At 47.9% G+C, this 23,091-nt stretch overlaps 1 protein-coding gene across 12 annotated transcripts in view; it reads right to left on the minus strand.

The window, feature by feature from the left end:
• Window positions 1–23,091, minus strand: part of LOC123750762 (uncharacterized) — a 387,264-nt gene that overhangs the window by 141,557 nt on the left and 222,616 nt on the right. For all 12 annotated transcript variants that reach the window (XR_011229010.1, XR_011229011.1, XM_069326267.1 and 9 more), the window contains one exon: window positions 13,334–13,391. Coding sequence is in view for 10 of the 12 variants with exons in the window: in XM_069326267.1 (XP_069182368.1) it covers window positions 13,334–13,391 (58 nt within the window). In the remaining 2 variants the exon portion in view is untranslated. The remainder of the gene's footprint in view (window positions 1–13,333; window positions 13,392–23,091) is intronic.

Here is a 23,091-nt window from a genome sequence, read left to right on the forward strand (position 1 = left end):
CAGTGAACAATTTACAAATTAACAGGTTTAGATTTTTTTTTTTTTTTTGGTATGCGCCTGTGGGTGACTTATGCTAAATAGCCAGGCGCCATACAAGGGTTAATATCTTTGTGGCAACTCCTACTTGACAGCTCAAGCAGAGCAGGACCTCCTCTGGTGCTTGATCTGTCAACGTCTCGTTTTTCCTAGACTTCTCAGCCCTATTGCGGCTAAAATATGCCACCTACAATTTTATTATTTTTTCCCGTGATCAGGAAACCCAAATGAACACTTTTATAAGACGAAATATTTGTTGTAATTTTTTTTTGGTTTACTTCTTGTGCCTGGGTGTGTTGGAGGCTATAATTGCAGGAGCAGCACAGGGGGTTTATAAACAAGTTGAATTAGTTGACGTGACTTTTTCTGGCCCTCACCTAGATAGGGGGAGGAAGATGCCATTGTGCATTCAACATTGGCTCTAGCAGGTTACATCCGGAGGAAGCAAAATTAGCAGCGCCGAATATTTGAATCATCTGTGGTGCAACAGCCCCATAACGCTGCTGCTACCTCCAGACAACAAGGTACATTTATATTCGGTCTGTTTTACGTACTCAGTACAGACGTTTATAGCCATATTGTCTATAACCACCGTGTTGCGCCGAGTTTATTGTGAAATTCCCTCGGTGCGCACGAAATAAAGAGTTCCCCAAAAATTCTTTTTTCTTCGTAAAATGATAAATTCCCTTCCCTGAACATGTCTATGTAAAAATAAATACCAAATTCCACTTACTTTGGCTGTGGGGACGTGGACAAGATGCTCTGTAACGTCATCAGGGCCTGGTCACCCGTGCGTGAATCGCCCAGACACGTCGCGCGGGCCATTCAATCACAGGGTGTTGCCACAAATATATTTTCCATTATTTGCTTTATGTATTTCCAATGCGGTTTTATTTGTTTGTTTTTTATCGTATATGATACATATTTGTGTCCTTTACAATATGTATACAGTAGAACGTTCATAATGTTCAATGGAACTGTGATACATGTGTCAGTAATGTGTCCACAATAAATGTTTATTGTCGCAATATTACCTGTTAAAAATTCACTAAAAATTACAATATGTACAGTTTCACACACTATTTACACAGTAACACACTGTATTACACACTCAGTACTTCGGAAGTGAGTAATAATCAACGAAGTAGTCCATGGTACACAGCGTTACTTCGCTCTCAGTGCACCAGGTACAGATAAATTTTTGCTTCCTGTTTCTTCATTCTGTGTGCTTGCAAATAATGCACTCACGTACACCCTTGGCTTTAGAACTTGTAGGTTGTATGAAACCAAGCTTGTAAAGCATTAGGTAGTATTGAAAAGATTATAGGAAAAATCAATTTGTAAGGTAGTCTTGAAAAGATTGCGTTGTATGGTCCCACACAGGAAGAGATTCAGCTAGCCTCAAAGAGTGTCAGTCAGTCAGAAAGAGATTCAGGTATTCTTGAAAATATCTATGGAAAATACCACCATGGAAGCCGCTAACACTGTTCATCTATGCTACTTGTATCAGATGCATCCTCACTGAATGCAGAAAATGATTCATCTATGTATGTATCTCCCTTGAGCGCAGGCGGGAGAGATACATAATAATTTACACGTGGAAAATAATTGAGGGGCTGGTCCCAAACCTGCACACAGAAATAACATCACATGAGACCAGGAGGCATGGCAGGATGTGCAGAATACCCCCGTTGAAAAGCAGAGGTGCAACAGGTACTCTGAGAGAGAACTCAGAGGCCCGAGACTGTTCAACACGCTTCCACTACACATAAGGGGCATAACTGGCCGACCCCTCACAGTGTTCAAGAGAGAACTGGATAAGCACCTCCAAAGGATACCTGATCAACCAGGCTGTGACTCATACGTCAGGCTGCGAGCAGCCGCGTCCAACAGCCTGGTTGATCAGTCCAGCAACCAGGAGGCCTGGTCGACGACCGGGCCGTGGGGACACTAAGCCCCGGAAGCACCTCAAGGTAACCTCAAGGTAGGTATGTATCATCTAAATAAATTGGAGGTTGCATAGGATTGCAAGGGTGACGCTCAGAGCTACAACTGGATACGCTCGCTGTACTCACCTAATTGTGCTTGCGGGGGTTGAGCTTTGGCTCTTTGGTCCCGCCTCTCAACTGTCAATCAACTGGTGTACAGATTCCTGAGCCTACTGGGCTCTATCATACCTACATTTGAAACTGTGTATGGAGTCAGCCTCCACCACATCACTTCCTAGTGCATTCCATTTATTAACTACTCTGACACTGAAAAAATTCTTTCTAACGTCTCTGTGGCTCATCTGGGTACTAAGTTTCCACCTGTGTCCCCTTGTTCGTGTCCCACCCGTGCTGAAGAGTTTGTCTTTGTCCACCCTGTCAATTCCCCTGAGAATTTTGTAGGTGGTTATCATGTCTCCCCTTACTCTTCTGTTTTCCAGGGATGTGAGGTTCAGCTCCTATAGCCTTTCCTCGTAGCTCAATCCTCTCAGTTCCGGGACGAGCCTGGTGGCATACCGCTGAATCTTCTCTAACTTTGTCTTGTGTTTAACTAGGTATGGACTCCAGGCTGGAGCTGCATACTCCAGGATTGGTCTTACATAAGTGGTATACAGGGTTCTGAAAGATTCCTTACACAAGTTTCTGAAAGCAGTTCTTATGTTGGCCAGTCTAGCATATGCCGCTGATGATATTCTTTTGATGTGGGCCTCTGGGGACAGGTTCGGTGTGATATCAACCCCCAGATCCTTCTCTCTATTTGATTCTTGCAGGATTTCCCCTCCCAGATGATACCTTGTGTTCAGCCTCCTGCTCCCTTCGCCTAATTTCATCACCTTACACTTTCCAGAGTTGAACTTCAGCAGCCATTTTCTAGACCATTCCTCCAGTTTATCCAGGTCATCCTGTAGTCTCTGTCTATCTTCATCCGTCTTGATTCTTCTCATAATTTTTGCATCATCAGCAAACATCGAGAGGAATGAGTCTATACCCTCTGGAAGATCGTTCACATATATTAGAAACAGGATGGGTCCAAGTACTGAGCCCTGTGGGACTCCGCTGGTGACATCTCGCCACTCTGATGTCTTCCCCCTCACCGTTACTCGCTGTTTCCTGTTGCTTAAGTACTCCCTTATCCACTGGAGCACCTTCCCTTTTACTCCTGCCTGTTGCTCCAACTTTTTTAACAGCCTTTTATGGGGTACTGTGTCGAAGGCTTTTTGGCAATCCAGGAAAATGCAGTCGGCCCACCCTTCTCTTTCCTGCCTAATTTTCGTTGCCTGGTCATAAAATTCTATTAACCCTGTGAGGCACGATTTACCATCTCTGAACCCATGTTGGTGGTGCGTTACAAAGTTATTTCCCTCCAGATGCTCTACGAGCCTTTTCCTCACGATCTTCTCCAGCACCTTGCATGGTATACAAGTTAAGGAAACTGGCCTGTAATTCAGTGCCTCTTGCCTGTCACCCTTTTTGTATATTGGGACCACGTTAGCTGTCTTCCAACTTTCTGGTAAGTCTCCTGTTTCCAGTGACCTGTTATACACCATAGAGAGTGGCACACTTAGTGCTTCTGCACCTTCCTTTAGTATCCATGGTGAGATTCTATCAGGCCCAACAGCCTTTGTCACATCTAGCTCCAGCAGACACCTTTTGACCTCATCACTGGTGAGGTCAAATTCCTCCAAGGTTTCCAAGGTTGCCACCTCCTCATTTAGTGCAGGGGCTTCTCCTTGTTCTATTGTGAAGACCTCCTGGAATCTCTTGTTGAGTTCTTCACACACCTCCTTGTCATTCTCTGTGTATCTGTTCTCCCCTTTCTGCAGCTTCATCACTTGTTCCTTCACTGCTGTTTTCCTCCTGATATGGCTGTGGAGCAGCTTTGGTTGGGTCTTGGCTTTGCTCGCGATGTCATTTTCAAACTGTCTCTCTGCTTCCCTCCTCACTCTGATGTACTCATTTCTGGCCCTCTGGTACCTCTCCCTGCTCTCTGGTGTTCTGTTATTTCTGTAGTTTCTCCATGTTCTTTTACTCAGTTGTTTCGCTACCTTACATTCCTGGTTGAACCATGGGTTTTTCTGTTGTTTTTCGTTTTTCTCCTTTTGGACGGGGATAAACCTGTCTGCAGCTTCCTGGCACTTTTGGGTGACAATATCCATCATGACCTGCACATTCTTGTCTCTAAGTTCTGTTTCCCATGGTATTCCCATTAGGAAGTTCCTCATCTCGTCATATTTTCCTCTTCGGTAATTCAGTCTTTTCCCCTCCACTCCCATCCTTGGATAGGTTATCCCTACCTCCACCAAGTACTCAAAGGTCAGTACACTGTGGTCACTCATTCCTATGGGGGCTTCAACTTTGACTTCCCTTATTTCTGACTCATTTAGGGTGAATATTAAGTCGAGTCTAGCTGGTTCATCATTGCCTCTCATTCTTGTGGGTTCCTTGACATGCTGGCTCAGAAAATTCCTTGTTGCCACTTCCAAGAGTTTAGCTCGCCACGTATCTGCACCACCATGTGGGTCCCCATTCTCCCAGTCTATCTTTCCATGGTTGAAATCACCCATGATTAAGAGTCTTGAGCCATTCCTGCAGGCAACTGAAGCTGCTCTCTCTATTATATTAATAGTTGCCATGTTGTTCCTATCAAACTCCTGTCTAGGTCTTCTGTCATTTAGGGGAGGGTTGTAAATGACTGTCACTATTATCTTAGGTCCACCCATTGTTATAGTTCCTGTTATGTAATCTCTGAATCCGTCACAGCCCGGAATTTCCATCTCATCAAAACTCCAGTCCTTCCTTATCAGCAGGGCCACAGAAATCGTGGCCCTCATCGTATCGTATCGTCCTCATAGGTGCTGTATCACTTGCATCCGACCTGTGTTAGGTCCTTATTGCGTCTAGCTTCACTAATATTATGACCCTTATGTTCTTCAAACAATAAGGTTTGAATTTCACCGACAGAGCGTTATCTTTCAACACTGAGTCGGACAGGTGTTTGGGAGCCAGAGGCGTGTGCGCCACCCATGGTTGCTCATTCAGTACTAACCCAGCCAGCAGTCCTAGGGCATTCTGGGAATTTTTTCCAAGATGGCTGCCTCTCACTGGAGGTCCTAAGAGTCCATTTCGTACACACCCAACCTCATACATATTTAGAATTGGTACCGAAAAATCAAAAAGTTTTCTCGGTTGGCGCAGTTTCCCGCTGACCGAGAACACTCGGTTGGCGCAGTTAAGTGGTTATATGAGTAACCGATTGTTACGCCACATGGAAACAAAGAATTCCATGGTAAGCCAATGTTTAGATAGGAAGTGATCTCTACTAATTTAAGATTAGCTGTGGGAATATTGATATTATGGGAGTTACCTGCTTGATGGGGTTTTGGGAGTTCTTCTACTACCCAAGCCCGGCCCGAGGCCAGGCTTGACTTGTGAAAGTTTGGTCCACTAGGCTGTTGCTTGGAGCGGCCCGCAGGCCCACATACTCACCACAGCCAGGTTGTTCCAGCACTTCTTGAAGGAAATAATCTAGTTTCCTCTTGGAGATGTCCACAGTTGTTCCGGCAATATTTCTTATGCTCGCTAGTGTATATTTTCCACAGAATGGAAGTGATCAAAGGGGAGCCACCCGCTCCAACTAGTCGCAACATGTGGACTAGATGCCACCAACTAGGAGTCGCTTACTTTGACTGATCCTTAAGCCGTTCTCCCGATATTTCATGTTCTGACGTCTAGGCAGATAAGCCCACTGACTTCCTTTACTAATTTCAGTAGTCTACTAACTTATTATAATTTCCATTAATTACAATTATTGCTTTGAACTGTATTTCTGGGTTGATTTAGCATTATTAAATACACCACCCAAGATTATGTGTATAGGGCAACACCTATCAGAAGTTAAAATTAAACATCCAGTCCACTCCCTACAGTTTACTTAACCCCTGCACTGCGCACCTGCTTTTGGCAAAAAATTTGTGGTGCAGTTGTTAAGGCAATACAGTATTTTTGTTGTTTTTATAAAACCAGCGTTGAATGTAATGAAACACCATTTTCTGGGTGAGTCCCGGAGGCTCCCCGGAGCTATCCCAGGCTGATATGCTAATGTCAGACTTTGGCATCAGTCATGTGTATGGAGTTCTTAGGCCTACCGGGGACCACGGCCAGAACTGGGCCCCCTCAGAGAGGCAAGGGGAGCAATGGCCTATAGAAACCCCCGTGTGGTAAGAAGCATTCTATGTCTGTCATCGACCGGGTCAAGCATCCAGAAAGGTAAGCATTCCAAAACAAACCCCTATTCTGGTGAAAATTGCTACCAAAAACCGAACTAGTGGATAGAACTCCCCAACCGAAAACAAGCAAACTAGTGTGACGTCACACACCTCCGCGCCGCTGTCTGCCCAGCTCCCCCCCTCCCCGGGAGGGGAAAGGGGGAGCCCCAGACCCCCCGCGCCGGCTACGCACACCTCAGTTCTTGAGGCTGGATGTCAAAAATGCGAAAAAATGCCGACCGGAGGGAGGGATGCCGGAGAGCCTCCGGGACTCACCCAGAAAATGGCGTTTCATTACATTCAACGCTGGTTTTCTGGGGGGAGCCCCGTCGGCTCCCCGGAGCTAACTACCCACAGACAGAAAAAAAGAGGGACTTACCCGGGAGGCGGTCGTCGCTCACTCCTCAACTCGAAGCCGAGACAACTGGCTGCAACCGCCGACCCAAAGCAACACAGGCCCGACGAGGCCCAGGGACATTCACAAGGTAACGAGCAGCCAGGACCCTGTTCGACCGCCAAAATCCCCGCGCCCGAATATCAGACCAAGACATATTCCCAAAGACGGCAGCAAGAGCCGCGAACTTACGAACGTCATGGGCACGGGGATAGACCGCAGGCTGGCTGGACGCTGCGCTGGACCCTGCGGACGACCTGAGAGACCCGAACCCGCGAACAGGGAAGAAGGGAAACCGGATCAACCCACAGCGCGTCCCCGGACACAGAAGCTGTGGCGCGCAAATAACGGCGAAGTGCCGCAACCGGACACAAAAACATGATGCACCCCCGGCCTGACCAACCAAGCATCAACCACCCATGGACCCCTCCGGAACGCAGCAGTCTCATTCTTCGCCAGAAAAAAAGGAGACGGCTGCAAACGAACAAAACAATCACCACGACCAAAAGAGCAGAAACCCCTGCGCCGGAGGAGAGTATGAAGCTCCCCTACCCGACCCCCAGAGGACAAAGCCAACAAGAAAAGTGCCTTGGAAAAACAATCCTGGACCGAAGGGGCCACAACGAAACGAGGAGACGAAAGGAAAGCGAGCACTCTGTCCAAAGACCAGGACGGCTCAGGTGACGCATGAGCAGGCCGGAGGTGAAACAATGCACGAGACAGCTTGCGAAACGGCGCAGACGTAACATCGATACCGAAAGCAAGCGGCTCCGCCAGCGCCGCACGATACGAAGCGACAGTGTTAGGCATAAGATGACGGTCCTGAAACAACCACGAGAGGAAGGACAAGACCACCCGAACAGACAAGGAACTAACACTACGTTGACGCAAAAAGAAACGGAAGGACCGCCAGGAAACTTCATACTGCCGCCGAGAAGAAGCCCTCAGGTGGGACACCAACAAGGAGGCCACCTGATCACCATAGAGATGATGATAGACTCGAGTCAAAAAAACCATACGCGAAGACTCGAGGAGAAGATCGAACCAGCCACGTGACGTACCGGCCCGATCTGCTGAAAGAGGCGGAGCCGCGGGAAAACCCGAGGGTTTGGACACCGAGCAACCAGCGCCTGAAACCAAGGTTCGGCCGGCCACCAAGGGGCCAGAAGGACAACTCTCCCCTGGTAAGTCTCTAAGCGAGTCAGGACCTGGAGCAACAGTCGAACCGGGGGAAAGAGGAACAGGAACCCCCACCTCAACCAGTCTAGCCGAAAGGCATCGACCCCGACGGCCTCGCGATCGGGGGAAGGGCGCCGCATAAACGGGAAGACGCCGCGACCACGCCGATGCGAAGAGGTCCACTTCGGGGCGCGCGGACGTCTGGCAAAGCCAACGGAAGGACTCGTCGTCGACCGTCCACTCCGTGGAGAGGGGAACGAGGCGAGACAGGGCGTCGGTCAAGACGTTGGACACGCCCTGTACGTGAACCAGGAGAGCCAAACCACGAGAACTCAGCAGACGAGTCACCCGAAGTGACCACCCCCAAAGAGACAAGGACCGCATCGAACCCCCGCGGTTCAGGCAATGAACCACCGGAGAGCAGTCCGAATGGAGCCGAATCGTCGATCCGCGGGCCACCCGAATCCTCCCCAGAGCAAACCACACTGCCGCGAACTCCCGCACCGTGCTGTGAGCTCGACGGAAGGACGAATCCCAACGCCCCTGGCCGGCCTGGTGAGCACTGGTCACAAAACCCCAGCCGAGAGACGACGCATCCGTGTACACATCGAGCGAGGGCTCGGGTAGGCGCCAAGGCACTGAACCCCGAAAAACCCGAAGAGGAAGCCGGTGACGCAGCAACCGACGCAAGGCCCCCGGGGGTTGAACTCTGTGATCACGAGAGAGGTGGAAGGGGGAACCCCGAAGGAACCAGAACAGCCGTCGAAGCCAAACCCGACCCGGCGGGTAGACCACCATCGCGAAGTTCAGGCTCCCGCACAGCCCCTCGAGCAACCGCCAGGTGACCCGAGAGCCCTCCAGAAACAGATGAAGGCGGGACCGCAGCCGCAGGAGAGACTACGGAGGGAGAGACAAGGAGGCGGTTCGAGAGTCCCAAACGAGACCCAGCCAAGTCCGTACCTGAGAGAGAACCAGATGGGACTTCCTCCAGTTCACCAAGAACCCGAACTCGGCGAGCTGGGAAAGAACCAAATCCCTGGCTAGCAAGCAAGCTGACTGCCTGGGAGCCCAAACCAGCCAGTCGTCGAGGTAGGCCAACACCCGAACACCTAGGAGACGCAAGCGAGCCACCACAACTCGTGTAAGGCGTGTGAACACGCGAGGTGCCAGGTTCAACCTGAACGGGAGACAACGAAAGCGGTAACTCAGATGCCCCACAACAAAACCAAGCCAGTCCCTGAACCACGGATGAATCGGGACATGCCAATAAGCGTCCCGGAGATCCAGGGACACCATCCAAGCTCCCAGCTCCAAGAGGAATCGAACCTGAGACAGCGTAGTCATCCGAATGGAGGGGCAATGCACCCAGGAATTCAGACGGGACAAGTCCAGAATGAACCGCAGGTCCGCGCAGTCCCATTTCGGAACCGGAAACAGACGGGAAACCCATCTGAGGGACGACGTCGTTTCGACGACGCCCAAGCGTACCCACTCGAAGACGACTCGACAGAGCGCAGGGGAAGAAACCTGCCCTGCCAGCCCCGACCCCCCAAAGGGGGAAGGGGCTACCCAACGCCACCACAGGCCCCGAGACACGACCCGAAAGGCCCACGAATCGTGGGACCAGGCGCGGGCGAACAGTGCAAGCCGCCCCCCATCGCCCCATCAAGGGGGCAAACCGCGAAAGGGCCGGCGACTCTTACGAGACCCAGAACCCCGCACAACGCGAACACCGCGCCGACCAGACGAGGGAGGGTCCGCAGGAGGAGCCAACCCCGAACCTGACCCAGAGGCCTACCACGATGAGAGGAACCCCGAGCCCTGGCACGACATTTCCGGGAAAACCCACCCCGGAAAACCAACAAGTCCGACATCGGACGACAAGCCGCCGACGCAGCCTGAATAAACTGCGCCACGGCCGACTCCTCAAACAGAAGAGGACAAAAGGTGATGAACGCCTAAGAGCCAGAGCCCAAGCAGATTCCACGGAGGAACCCAGCACCGCCTGCCGACACGCGAGACGGGAAGCATAAAACAGGGAAACCGCATCCCGCAAAATCGGCATGAACAGCTTCAACAAGGCAGCCGACGAACGCGCAGCCGAGGACAAGGTGCCGGACCCCGGGACGGACCCAAGCGTCCCCACATCCTCCTCGAGGCAATCCGAAGACAGCTCCAGGAGGGAAAAGAACCGCAAGGCCGAAGTCAAAAGGCCCCGGGCGCGCAAGTCCTCCGCAACGAGCGCCGCCGAAAGGGAGGGAACCTGCACATGGAGCTGAATAACGCCCACATCGCGGGGAAGGGCAGGGGCAAACAAGCACTCATTCAGGAACTTAAGTTCGCCCCCCAGGAAAACCTGAAGCACCGTGGAAGCTTCCCGCCACTCCAGCGTGCGGGAACGACAGAAGGAATGCCAGGAATCCAGACCAAACAAGGGGCAGTCTGCTAGGCAGGACGACTCCGGAACCTTGTAACGGAGCCAGAAAGGGAACGAAGTCTCAAACCTGAACGTGGACGGATCCATATCCGAGGCATAATCCGGGTCATGCAGGAGGTAAGCTGCAAAGGCCGCTCGCACCACACCAGGTTGGATGCGATAAGCCGAAAACCTCCGGAAGGACGGAACCGACGTACCCGGGGGAACACGGAACCGAACCCGGGGAGGGGCCGACACCAAATCCAACTCGTACGCAGAGGGGGGAAAAGAAAACCCCACTCCTTGTAACAATAAGCCCCGCTCAGAGGGAAGAAAAACCCAGGCAGGGTCCAGCGGGGCCCAAGGCCCCCAAGTCAGCCCCTCCCCAGCCTCAAGGTCCTTCACCACAGGACCCGAGGCCGAGTCCTCTCCCCTAGCCCTGACCCCACAAGACAAGGAAAGAGCAGCCGGAAAAGCTGGAGGAAGGGGGGCCCACTGGTCAGACCCTGAAGCTTCGGCCGGGAGACAAGACTTGAATGCCTCTGCCCCCCCCCCCCGGAAGGGGCACCCCCCGAAGCTGCCCGAGTCTCGAGATCAAGTAACCCCTGCTCCGACCCCGAAACCCTCAGACGCTTCGGGGCCGGAAGCAGGGGGGGAGGGGAGGGACCAGAACGAACAGAAGGAGAAGGACGAGGAGGTGCGGACTGAACCAGGATCGAAGCGACCCCCACCCCCAAGTCCGGGTCTCGAAAAGCAAAGCGGGGCAGCCCCGGGGCATCCAGGTGAGCAACCAACCGAGCGCGTTGCAACAGACGAAACCTAGACTGCAACGCACGCGCCGCCCGTACCCGAATAGAATCATCAGAGGATTGGGTAAATTGAGTCACAAGCAAGCAGCAACACTCACAGGACTCAGGGTCGAAAGTATCACCGACCCAACAGGCAGCGTGGCAGAGGCAAAAACAATGAGGGTCACCCTGAGACAAGGGGACCGAGCAACCCTCACACAGCGAGTGGGGACTCCGGGGTCACATCCATCGGACCCACGCGCCCCCTAGAGGATTCCCAGGGTCCTGAGCGTTTACTTTAAGAGGACTCGCGCTCAGGTAGTCCCAGGCAGAGTGCTGCAAACTGGCACCCAAAACTACCAAGCAAACTTCTAAAGCTGAACCCCAGGGACATGTACACTCACGGGGACCTAGCAGGGGGCGCCACCGAGGAGAACAGCGGAGGGCAAAAACAAACTGAATAAAATGACAGAACCCCCCACCAGGCAAAAACAAAAAGAAAAACAAAACCCCGCAAGAGGACAGCGAACCCCAAGGAACAGAGCCGGCCGCGATGTCGGGAAATACAAGCTGAGCAGCACCCTGCGCCCCTACCAGTGCAAACTGCCTCTTACCTGCCGGTAACAAGGGAGAACAGAACACCCAAGAGCCCAACAGGCGGCCGAAAAACCGAAAGGTAAAACAGACCAGCAGAGGCAGACCCCGAGGAGCCTGTGGAAGGTGGCCCCAAGCCCCAAGGGCAGTACTTACAGGGCACCTAGGGAAGGCAGCCCTAGGCGCATGCAGCCCGAGTACTGAAGATAACTCCTGGCTCTCACACCCACAAAACCAACACCACACAGGAATAGGAATTGGAATAGGAGTGGAATAGGAGAACATAGACCCCACACAACCTATATATTATGTGAGAAATCTTTAAAGAATTCTGATAAAGAAAGAGATCTAGGGGTGGTTCTAGATAGAAAACTATCACCTGAGGACCACATAAAGAATATTGTGCAAGGAGCCTATGGAATGCTTTCTAACTTCAGAATTGCATTTAAATACATGGATGGCGATATACTAAAGAAATTGTTCACGACTTTTGTTAGACCAAAGCTAGAATATGCAGCTGTTGTGTGGTGCCCATATCTTAAGAAGCACATCAACAAACTGGAAAAGGTGCAAAGACATGCTACTAAGTGGCTCCCAGAACTGAAGGGTAAGAGCTACGAGGAGAGGTTAGAAGCATTAAACATGCCAAAACTAGAAGACAGAAGAAAAAGAGGTGATATGATCACTACATACAAAATAGTAACAGGAATTGATAAAATCGACAGGGAAGATTTCCTGAGACCTGGCACTTCAAGAACAAGAGGTCATAGTTTTAAACTAACTAAACACAGATGCCGAAGAAATATAAGAAAATTCACCTTCGCAAATAGAGTGGTAGACGGTTGGAACAAGTGAAAAGGTGGTGGAGGCCAAGACCGTCAGTAGTTTCAAAGCGTTATATGACAAAGAGTGCTGGGAAGACGGGACACCACGAGCGTAGCTCTCATCCTGTAACTACACTTAGGTAATTACACTTAGGTAATTACACGCAAAGCACAGTGCAGTAGCGACACCGGAGCCAGAGCACACGACCATCGCCTATAGCATCAGCCTCAAGAACTGAGGTGTGGGTAGCCGGCGCGGGGGGTCTGGGGCTCCCCCTTCCCCCTCCCGGGGAGGGGGGAGCTGGGCAGACAGCGGCGCGGAGGTGTGTGACGTCACACTGGTTTGCTTGTTTTCGGTTGGGGAGTTCTATCCACTAGTTCGGTTTTTGGTTGCAATTTTAATCAGTATAGGGGTTTGTTTTGAGGCGCTTACCTTTCTGGGTGCCTGTTTCGGTCGATGGCAGACATAAAATGCTTCCAACCACACGGGGGCTTCTATAGGCCATTGCTCCCCTTGCCTCTCTGAGGGGGCCCGGTTCTGGCCGTGGTCCCCGGTAGGCCTAAGAACTCCATACACATGACTGATGCCAAAGTCTGACATTAGCATATCAGCCTGGGATAGCTCCGGGGAGCTGACGGGGCTTCCCCCAGAAATGTTCAACTAATGTTAATGTCGAAATGTTTGCAAACTCAATCATTTTCATTTCAAATCACAAAGAGTGATGAAAACATTAAAAACCTTCAAATATGGCCCAATTAAAACAAAAATCACACAACTCTCAGAGTGCCTTTAAGGTGCTTTGGGCAGTGCAGAGGTAAATTCTAACAAATTTAAATTAAATAAAATACCTGAATTAATTTCCTGCTGTAGTTTTCTTCTCATCACTTTATTTGAGGGCAGTTTAGCCTGAAAGTTAATAATAAAATATTTATATAGAGGGACAACAGAAGGCAATATTTTAAGAATTTATATCTAACAAAATAAAAGACCTACAGCAACATACAAGTGTTATGTAGTAGAAAGCCATTGAAAAACTCTAGGTTTAGACCATATAGTGCATCCTCACTAACGAACCCTGCTCTATCAAATTCCTGGAAGAACCGAACAAATTGAATTCGGTACTAAATCTTCAGTGAAACATACAAATGTTGAAAAAAGCACGGATTGTTCGTCCAAGCAGTCACCGAGACCGAGCGTCAGAGATGGCTCTTATCAACTATGATTCACCAAAGTGTAAATAGTTATATTGTTTTATTATGCTTACCCATTGCTAGGGAGAAGTGGTCTCCCTAGATTGCAACTCGTTCTCACACAAGACAGCACATATATGACTTAATGCTTAAAGTCAATATGTTGAATATGAATTAGTAAATATGTGATATATTCCCAGTTACTTTTTTTTCCAAGGCCCAAACTCTTCCTCACGTACCAATTTACGTCTCACAGTACCCGTCCGTCAACCTAGATAGCAGAATAGTCGTGATTGGTTCAATTATAAGGAAAATTATAGTTTTCAGGTACCACATGGTTTGTGAAATTTATCTACTATTGTCCATGCTCTTAGAATATTACAGATCAGTTACTTCCTATTGAAGGCTCGTAGTTTTGTTTTGAGAAATATTAGTTCTTAGTAAATTATAATAAACACTAAAAATTATTACATAAAATAACAATCCTTCACCAATCAATATTATATACCATAGTTTGTGCTTTACTAATCTTTAAAGGATGTTTTGTAGGAACGCTAACAGAAAATGATGTTACGTTGGAATGTCTATGGGGTAAACTACTGCAAACAGGATGGTATTGTGTCTACTATACCAACTACAGGATGGGTATATTGTCCACTCCCACCTGTTAGGTGGGTAAGGGGTCCAATACCACCCACAGGAAGGGTATGAGGGTCACATCCACCCACAGGATGAGTATGGGGATCACATCCACCCACAGGAAGGGTATGGGGTCCAATACCACCCACAGGATGAGTATGGCGTCCACTACAACCCACAGAATGGGTATGGGGCTCCAACCACCCATAGAATGGGTATGGGGCTCCAACCACCCATAGAATGGGTATGGGGCTCCAACCACCCATAGAATGGGTATGGGGTCTAATAACACCCACTGGATGTGTATGGCATCCATTGCCGCGCGTCGAGCTCGAAAACCGCAGCATTCATCTCAGAACCATGCCTATTTCACGCGGATTCCTTAATAAACGTAAGAGTTTTATATGTCACAAGAAAGATAGAAATATAAGCTTCATTCTAAATACCTTACCATGGGCATATTTAAATTTAAAGCGAAGATACGTGTACTTTTATAATAGCCGCGCTCCGGCCCCGGACAGATCGATCGACCGAGCAACTCTCTCTCTCAGAACAATGTTTATTTCACGTGAATTTGTTAATAAACATATATGTTTTATATGTCTCAAGAAAGGCAGACATATAAGCTTCACTTTAAACACTTTACCATAGACATATTTAAAGTTCTAATGAAGATACATGTATTTTAAAAATTATGGAGTTCCAACCCCGTACAGACTGAACGACAGAGCAACTCTCTCTCAGATCAATGTTTATTTCACGTAAATTCGTTAATAAACACAAATGTTTTATATGTCTTAAGCAAGATAGAAATAAGAGCTTCATTTTAAATACATTACAATAGACATATTTATAGCTCAAGTGAAGATACATATGTTTTTATAGTAGCGCTCAGTAGCTTGTCGGGCATGGAGTGCAGATGCCTACGCACTTGCCGATATATTGTATAATTAACAAAGATATGCTAATAAAGCCTAAAATCTTATATGCCTCCAGAAAGACCGAGATATGAACATTATCATGATTGGACCAAATGAAATATCTTCTTTGTTCTCGAACATGATATATCAATTTTAAATTAGTTTCGACTCTTGCTCGGGCGAGAGATGGGGCGACTCTCGCCCCATCTATTGGAGATTCTGTCCACTAAAGACCCAAAGCTACTCAAACCCTCCTAGCATTATTTAAGTAATGAAATAATATGGTATATTTACTCACTATAATGTGGGTGCTGAATGCAGAACATGAGAAAACATATATTTACTCCAAACTAATATAATTTCATTATGAAATAAGTAAATAAGTAGCATCAAAGGAAGTCGACAGTCCAAGCGTCAATGTTGTGGAGCGACTTATCCAAGATATATCGTTGTTTGGTAAGTGTTTGTTGGCATATCCAGTTGTTGCACTTCTCTGCACAAATTATCACAAATTTAAATTATAATGTTAACAAGTAGAATACGTATTTTTAATAAAATCTAACATAACTAGCCAGAAAACATTTAACATTTATTAAAAAATACATGTTTTTAAGTTAAATCGACTTCATAGGACAATAGTTTTGTTATATATACTTGTTATTCGTTGACATGCGTTCGCTACTTAAACTACCATGTACTGTACTTATGTAAAATCTCCCATGTCTCTTCGCTCATCTCACCGAACCCTACAGGCTCTGTGATATATTGTTTAATTAATTGAGATTCACAAATAAAGCTTATAATTGTATGTTATCAAAAAGGCAGAGCTTAGTTTAGTTCATTTATTATGCACCCCATACCCATCCTATGGGCGATAGTGGAGTGTTACAGAGGCACATAATGGGCTCAGGGACTGAGCCCCACAATTCATATAGCCAAGCAAGTTATAATCTTGATAAGCTAGTTACAAAAGTCAATGCACATTGTCACATCAACAATGGGCTCGAGACCGACCACAAGTACAGTTTATAATTTAAGCAGCTGACATATATGGAGGGCTAGTGTCACAATTGATATGTTTATCCTACACATAACCCCCTCTCCCCCATCCAATAGGCAGCGGTGGATAGGTTACAATCAAGTCGTTTTTTTGCGTTTTATTCAGAGATTAGATCTTATTGGGTGAGGAAAGATATTCATATTTTAAAGAAGGCTTCATGGCTGATGCTCTCCATTGATGGAAAATATACAACCTTTTGAAAATCAATGTTAGTTTGATCTAGATATTGTAATTAACGAAAGTATTTATGTCATCAGAAAGGTAGAAATATAGGCTACATTTAAAATCCTTTGTCATAAATATAACTGAAGTGAAAACGAAGATATATGCGTTTTGATAGTTACTTGATGGCTAGCTCTGAGAGTGTGAAGCCCTGTACACCAGCCAATAAATTGTATAATTAGTTTCCATATATTTTAATTAATCTTAAAAATCTATATGTCAGAAGAAAGGAAGATGTAGCCGTTAATGTGACAACATTTAAAAATATATATCTCTTAAGTTAAATAAATAATACCACCTTATCGCCGGTGTCCAGACACATGAAAACTACCTAGGTATCAGTATCCAGCCAGACGGGGATCACAGGCTGCACAATACTGATAAATTATGTAATGCACTACTTGTGGTCGATCTCGAACCCATTTATGATGTGACGACTTATAGTGAATTTTGTAACTAGCTCATCAAGATTGTATCTTGCTTAGCTAAATGAATTGTGGGGTTCGGTCCATTCATTTTCTTTATTATGCACCCCATAATACCCATCCCGTGGGCAGTGGTGTAAAGGATTACAGAGGCACATAATCGGTTCAGGAACTGAACCCTCTAGTTTGTTTAGCTAAGCAAATAACAATCTTTTGACGCTAGTTACAAAATTATTAATGTTCACATACTTATGCATACATGTACATATACATACACGTACATATACATACGTATACATATATACATACATATTTAATCACCCACACAAATACACACATCAGTGATCTTTTGTGTCACAAGTAATTCAACAAGAGGCTCACAACAGTCACTATACAAGGCACTTTACATCTATGAGGAGTCACACAGTTACTAGTCTTGCTCCACACCCACCCAACTGGGCGGCAGTTTTACAGTCATGTGCTCCACACCCACCCAACTGGGCGGCAGCTTTACAGTTACCTGGTGTTATTCTTCACCTATATCTTTTTCTGGTTAATCCCTATTTACATTATGCAGTTCAGGTTTCGTCGCCATACTATAGTTTTTAGTTTAGTTAATTTATCACATAATGGGTTCAGGGACCGAACACACTATTTATCTAAGCAAGTTACAATCTTGAGGAGCTAGCCACAAAATTCATAACACATCGTCACATCAACAACATGGGTTCGAGATCGACCACAAGTACAGTTTCTAAATTAAGCAAATGCCATATGTGGAGAGCTAGTGTCACAATTGATATGTTTGTCCTGCACATTTCCACAGTAGTTTGCTTGGGTTCTTTTAATTATCTTAGATATCATTAAAGAGAACCTCCTAGGTACTATACTGTATATATGCTGGTAAGAAGTATAATAATGCTGAGAAATCGTGTAAATTATGTTGTACGAGTGCTTCCAGTTAAGTAACAGTTCATTTGTGTGCGCGTGCTTGAAGAGGAAATGTTATCCCCCCCACCCCCATCCCATTGTAAATATTTGTGGGTTTCAGACCATACGACCGCGGCTTACCCTCGCCGCGGTCGAGAGTAAGAACACCGGATGTATACCCAGTATTACAAGTAAACACTAGCAATAACAATTATGGAAAGTTCCTTCACCTGTACATTGACAAGAGACTGAACTTCAGCACCCACATACAACACATAAGGGGATGCTCTGAGAGAGAGAGAGAGAGGGAGAGTAAAAATATCCACCGAGGTCTGATTAAGTCCTTTTGGGGACCTTAATCATTAGGACGTCCAATGATTAACGCAAAGTGAAGCATATTCAGATGGTATATTGACAACATTCAGCATATCTCATAATGACCTAGTAGTACTTGGTGCACAAATACCTTTTCCAAAGGAATCGCAAAACATAATTAAACACAACTGTACCGTACAGTGTTATATATTTATTTCAGTTTAAAATTTTTTTAACATTAAAGGATAAATCCATTAATTGGTTGAAATTGGTTTTAATATTCGAAATCTAATTTGTTGATGTTAAATAATATAAGGTTCAAATTTATTAAGATACATACTTTAAAAGCTATTTCTATTTGAAATTTAAATAACATAAAAAGAGTACAGAATATAACAAATACCGACTATATAAAAGACCTGACACTTGCAGCACTTAATTATGCTCTTGTAACACATTGAAAGTAATAACATTATTTGATTCAGCAAAGCATTTGGTAGGTTATAATAATAATAATAATAATAATAATAATATATTAATTAAGTATTTTAAATTATAATTCACAACTTGCTAGCGCACAAGAAACAAATCCACGAATCATCATTACATTCTGTAACACCTACACATGATCCATGGTGCCAAATATTGCAACGGTCGCAGCATACCCTCAGCTTCAAATCATTTGGCTTTCTGCAAATGCAGTACACTTCCATTGAGCATGACCGGATGATTCGTTTCCTTCTCAGTGTCTGAGCTGCAGGGAATGAGATGAGACACTTTCCTTTAAAGTTCTCTTGAAGATGTTGTCTCATATTCTGCACATCATATGAGATTCACCGGATCTACACCACTTGCAAGTGATGCAGCAAACACCACAGTATATACCCCACTCATACTTGAGTCCCTGTGTCTGCTGACATTCATTATATTGCATATCAGCTTATCATCCTGGCAATTAGCAAGAGCACACAAGATAACTTCAGTAGATTTGGATGGTAATTTATGCCTGGTGTCGTATATGTTAATTTGTCCAGTTACTCCAATGTTGGAAACGGTGACCCAGTGACAACCATCAACTTGGATAATTTGAATAAATTCACCAATTGTAACTGGCCAGGAGAGGTTCCGCTACAACGCTGGGTCATGAAGGCCTTCTACGCTTGGCACAGTTTGTTTGATGAGGTCACATGCAGATTTTATATGAAGGTCAGAGAGCTGTACATTTGTTCCAATGTTCATTATCTCGTCATCTGTTAAATAATTTAACATTGTCGAATGTGAAGCACAGTTATCACTCTCCTTATTGTTGCATTGGTGTGAGGAGTGGCAGTGATTGGTGCAGTTTATTTTTTCTTTACATAGCGACATATATTTGTACTGCAGATACCAGTACAGTTGCACCGTTTCTTTATATATTTTATACTTGGGTTAGCAAGGCAAGACGTTTCTCTTAATGTGATACTGTTGGTATCAAATAGAAATAGTTTTTAAAGTACAGTGCTTCCTCAGACTAATGAACCCTGCTCTATCGAATTCCCGGAAGAGCCGAACAAATTGAATTCGGTACCAAATGTTCAGTGGAACATACAAATGTTCGATTAAGTGAGGAATGTTCGTCCAAGCGGTCACCGAGGCCGAGCGTCGGAGCTGGCTGTCATCAACTATGATTCGCCAGAGTGTAAACAGTTATACATGTATAGTGTTTTATTATCCCTACCCATTGTTTCTAGGAGAAATGGTGATAAAAATGGTGATAAAATGGTGTCAGGGGGCATTAGTGAGAGAGTTGTTGCCAGGAGGCAAGTGGTGTCAGTAGTTAAGGTTTTTTGTTAGGGGGTAGGTGGTGTAAGTTACGTATTCTCATGGGAGGCAGGTTGTCAGCCAGGCAGCTGACAACCAGCTGAAAGGGTGATAAAATGGTGTCAGGGGGCACTGGTGAGAGAGTTGTTGTCAGGAGGCAAGTGGTGTCAGTAGAGGCAACACGTGACTGGCACCTCCATGCTCCCCCGCCCCCACCCTCCTTCCTGCACCTGACCACAGAGACCACCCACTACCTCACTCTCCTCTCGTCGTCAGATGCCAAGAGTCAATTTAATGATAATTATCGCATTATCTACACTGAAAATAGCCTTTTTATTACAAAAATGTCATATTGGAGCAATAATAATGGTGAAAATTGTGATATATACATTACATATTTTAAACAGTTTGAACACATTTCCTTTTCACAGAATTTTTAATACAATTGGGGTGTAAATAACAGCTGGCATTGTGTGGCCGGCCGGTCGCTCCCTGAGCCATTGGGGGAGTGAGGGGTGGGAGGGGGGGTTTGTTTCCTGGATCCCTCCCTCCCTCCTTCTAACAGCCTACGTACTGTACTAATATCTATTTAGAATAAATTTTGAGGAGGCCAATAAAACAAGCACAGGTCGTGTGAACGTTAGGCCTTGGTGAGGTGGCTGGCATCATTTGTGGTGGTGTCAGGGGAGGCAGGCGGTGTCGGGGAGGCAGGCGGTGTCAGGGGAGGCAGGCGGTGTCAGGGGAGGCAGGTGGGGTCAGGGGAGGCAGGCGGTGTCATGGGAGGCAGGTGGGGTCAGGGGAGGCAGGCGGTGTCAGGGGAGGCAGGCAGTGTCAGGGGAGGCAGGCGGTGTCAGGGGAGGCAGGTGGGGGTCAGGGGAGGCAGACGGGGTCAGGGGAGGCAGACGGGGTCAGGGGAGGCAGGCGGTGTCATGGGAGGCAGGCGGGGTCAGGGGAGGCAGACGGGGTCAGGGGAGGCAGGCGGTGTCATGGGAGGCAGGCGGTGTCAGGGGAGGCAGGCGGTGTCAGGGGAGGCAGGCGGGGTCAGGGGAGGCAGGCAGGGTCAGGGGAGGCAGGTGGGGTCAGGGGAGGCAGGTGGGGTCAGGGGAGGCAGGTGGGGTCAGGGGAGGCAGGTGGGGGAAAGAGGTAGGTGGGGTCAGGGGAGGCAGGCGGGGTCAGGGGAGGCAGGCGGGGTCAGGGGAGGCAGGTGGTGTCAGGGGAGGCAGGTGGGGTCAGGGGAGGCAGGCGGTGTCAGGGGAGGCAGGCGGTGTCAGGGGAGGCAGGCGGGGTCAGGGGAGGCAGGTGGGGTCAGGGGAGGCAGGTGGGGTCAGGGGAGGCAGGTGGGGTCAGGGGAGGCAGGTGGGGTCAGGGGAGGCAGGTGGGGTCAGGGGAGGCAGGTGGGGTCAGGGGAGGCAGGTGGGGTCAGGGGAGGCAGGTGGGGTCAGGGGAGGCAGGCGGGGTCAGGGGAGGCAGGCGGGGTCAGGGGAGGCAGGTGGGGTCAAGGGAGGCAGGTGGGGTCAAGGGAGGCAGGCGGTGTCAGGGGAGGCAGGTGGGGTCAGGGGAGGCAGGTGGGGTCAGGGGAGGCAGGTGGGGTCAGGGGAGGCAGGTGGGGTCAGGGGAGGCAGGTGGGGTCAGGGGAGGCAGGTGAGGTCAGGGGAGGCAGGTGGGGTCAGGGGAGGCAGGTGGGGTCAGGGGAGGCAGGTGGGGTCAGGGGAGGCAGGTGGGGTCAGGGGAGGCAGGTGGGGTCAGGGGAGGCAGGTGGGGTCAGGGGAGGCAGGTGGGGTCAGGGGAGGCAGGTGGTGGAAAGAGGCAGGTGGGGTCAGTGGTGGAAGGTGTTGTCAGGGGAGGTGGAAGTGGAGAGAGAAGGGTGGTGACCACGCATGCCTGCCAAACCTCTCATTCATTCTCTATTATAAATCTCAATCTTAGCTGTAAAATATTTATGCCAAAATATGTTAATTTTCGTGTATTAATATACATTATTAATCATTAACATGTTTTATTGTTTCCTGTGGAAAACAATAGCTGACTTGGCATTGTAGTGTGTATGGCCGGGTACCTGGAGGGTGGGGGGGTCCTGGAGGTGTGAGAGGAGACCTGTCAACCCATCTTTTTTTTTTGTTGGGCGAGTTGAGACGCTTCCAAGCCTGCTGCTTCAATACACCCCATGGATGGTGTGGGTGGTGTGGTGTGGTTTGGGTGGTGTGGGTGGTTGTGGGTGGTTGTGGGTGGGTTGGTGTGGTGGGTGGTGTGGGGGATGGTGTAGGTGGTGGGTGGGTGGTGTGGGGGATGGTGTAGGTGGTGGGTGGGTGGTGTGGTTGGGTGTGGGGGGATGATGTGGGCGGTGTGGGGTGTGTGGGGGATGATGTGGGTGGTGTGGGTGGTGGTGTGGGGGATGGTGTGGGTGGTGGTGTGGGGGATGGTGTGGGTGGTGGTGTGGGGGATGGTGTGGGTGGTGGTGTGGGTGGTGGTGTGGGTGGTGGTGTGGGGGATGGTGTGGGTGGTGGTGTGGGTGGTGTGGGGTGTGTGGGTGGTGGTGTGGGGTGTGTGGGTGGTGGTGTGGGGTGGTGGTGTGGGGTGTGTGGGTGGTGGTGTGGGGTGTGTGGGTGGTGGTGTGGGGAGTGTGGGTGGTGTGGAAGATGGTGTGAGTGGGGTGGGGGATGGTGATTCTTGCATCTCAGATTATTATTGACACCACAAGAGCATGAAAGATATTATAATGAAGCACCACACAACAAAGAAACAAACTAATGTGTCCTGGCATATGTTTAAAAAAAAAAAAAAATAAGAAGGTTGATGGGGCCGGACGGATGGAACGAATTCCGCACTGGAACGAATCGGCTTCGCCCCATATAGTTCGTTCAAGTGAGGACACACTGTATGTATCTTAATAAATTTGAACCTTATATTATTTAACATCAACAAATTAGATTTCGAATGTTAAAACCAATTTCAACCAATTAAAGGATTTATCCTTTAATGTTAAAAATTGTTCAAACTAAATAAATATATAACACTGTACAGTATAGTTGTGTTTGCCTGCCACAGCCTTGAGAGCATGGAGCCTCTCTCTACATTGGCGACCCAGTCTGGCTAAAACATTGCGGT

This window comes from Procambarus clarkii, chromosome 18 (assembly GCF_040958095.1).
Source record: "Procambarus clarkii isolate CNS0578487 chromosome 18, FALCON_Pclarkii_2.0, whole genome shotgun sequence".
NCBI classification, from domain to species: Eukaryota; Metazoa; Arthropoda; class Malacostraca; order Decapoda; family Cambaridae; genus Procambarus; species Procambarus clarkii.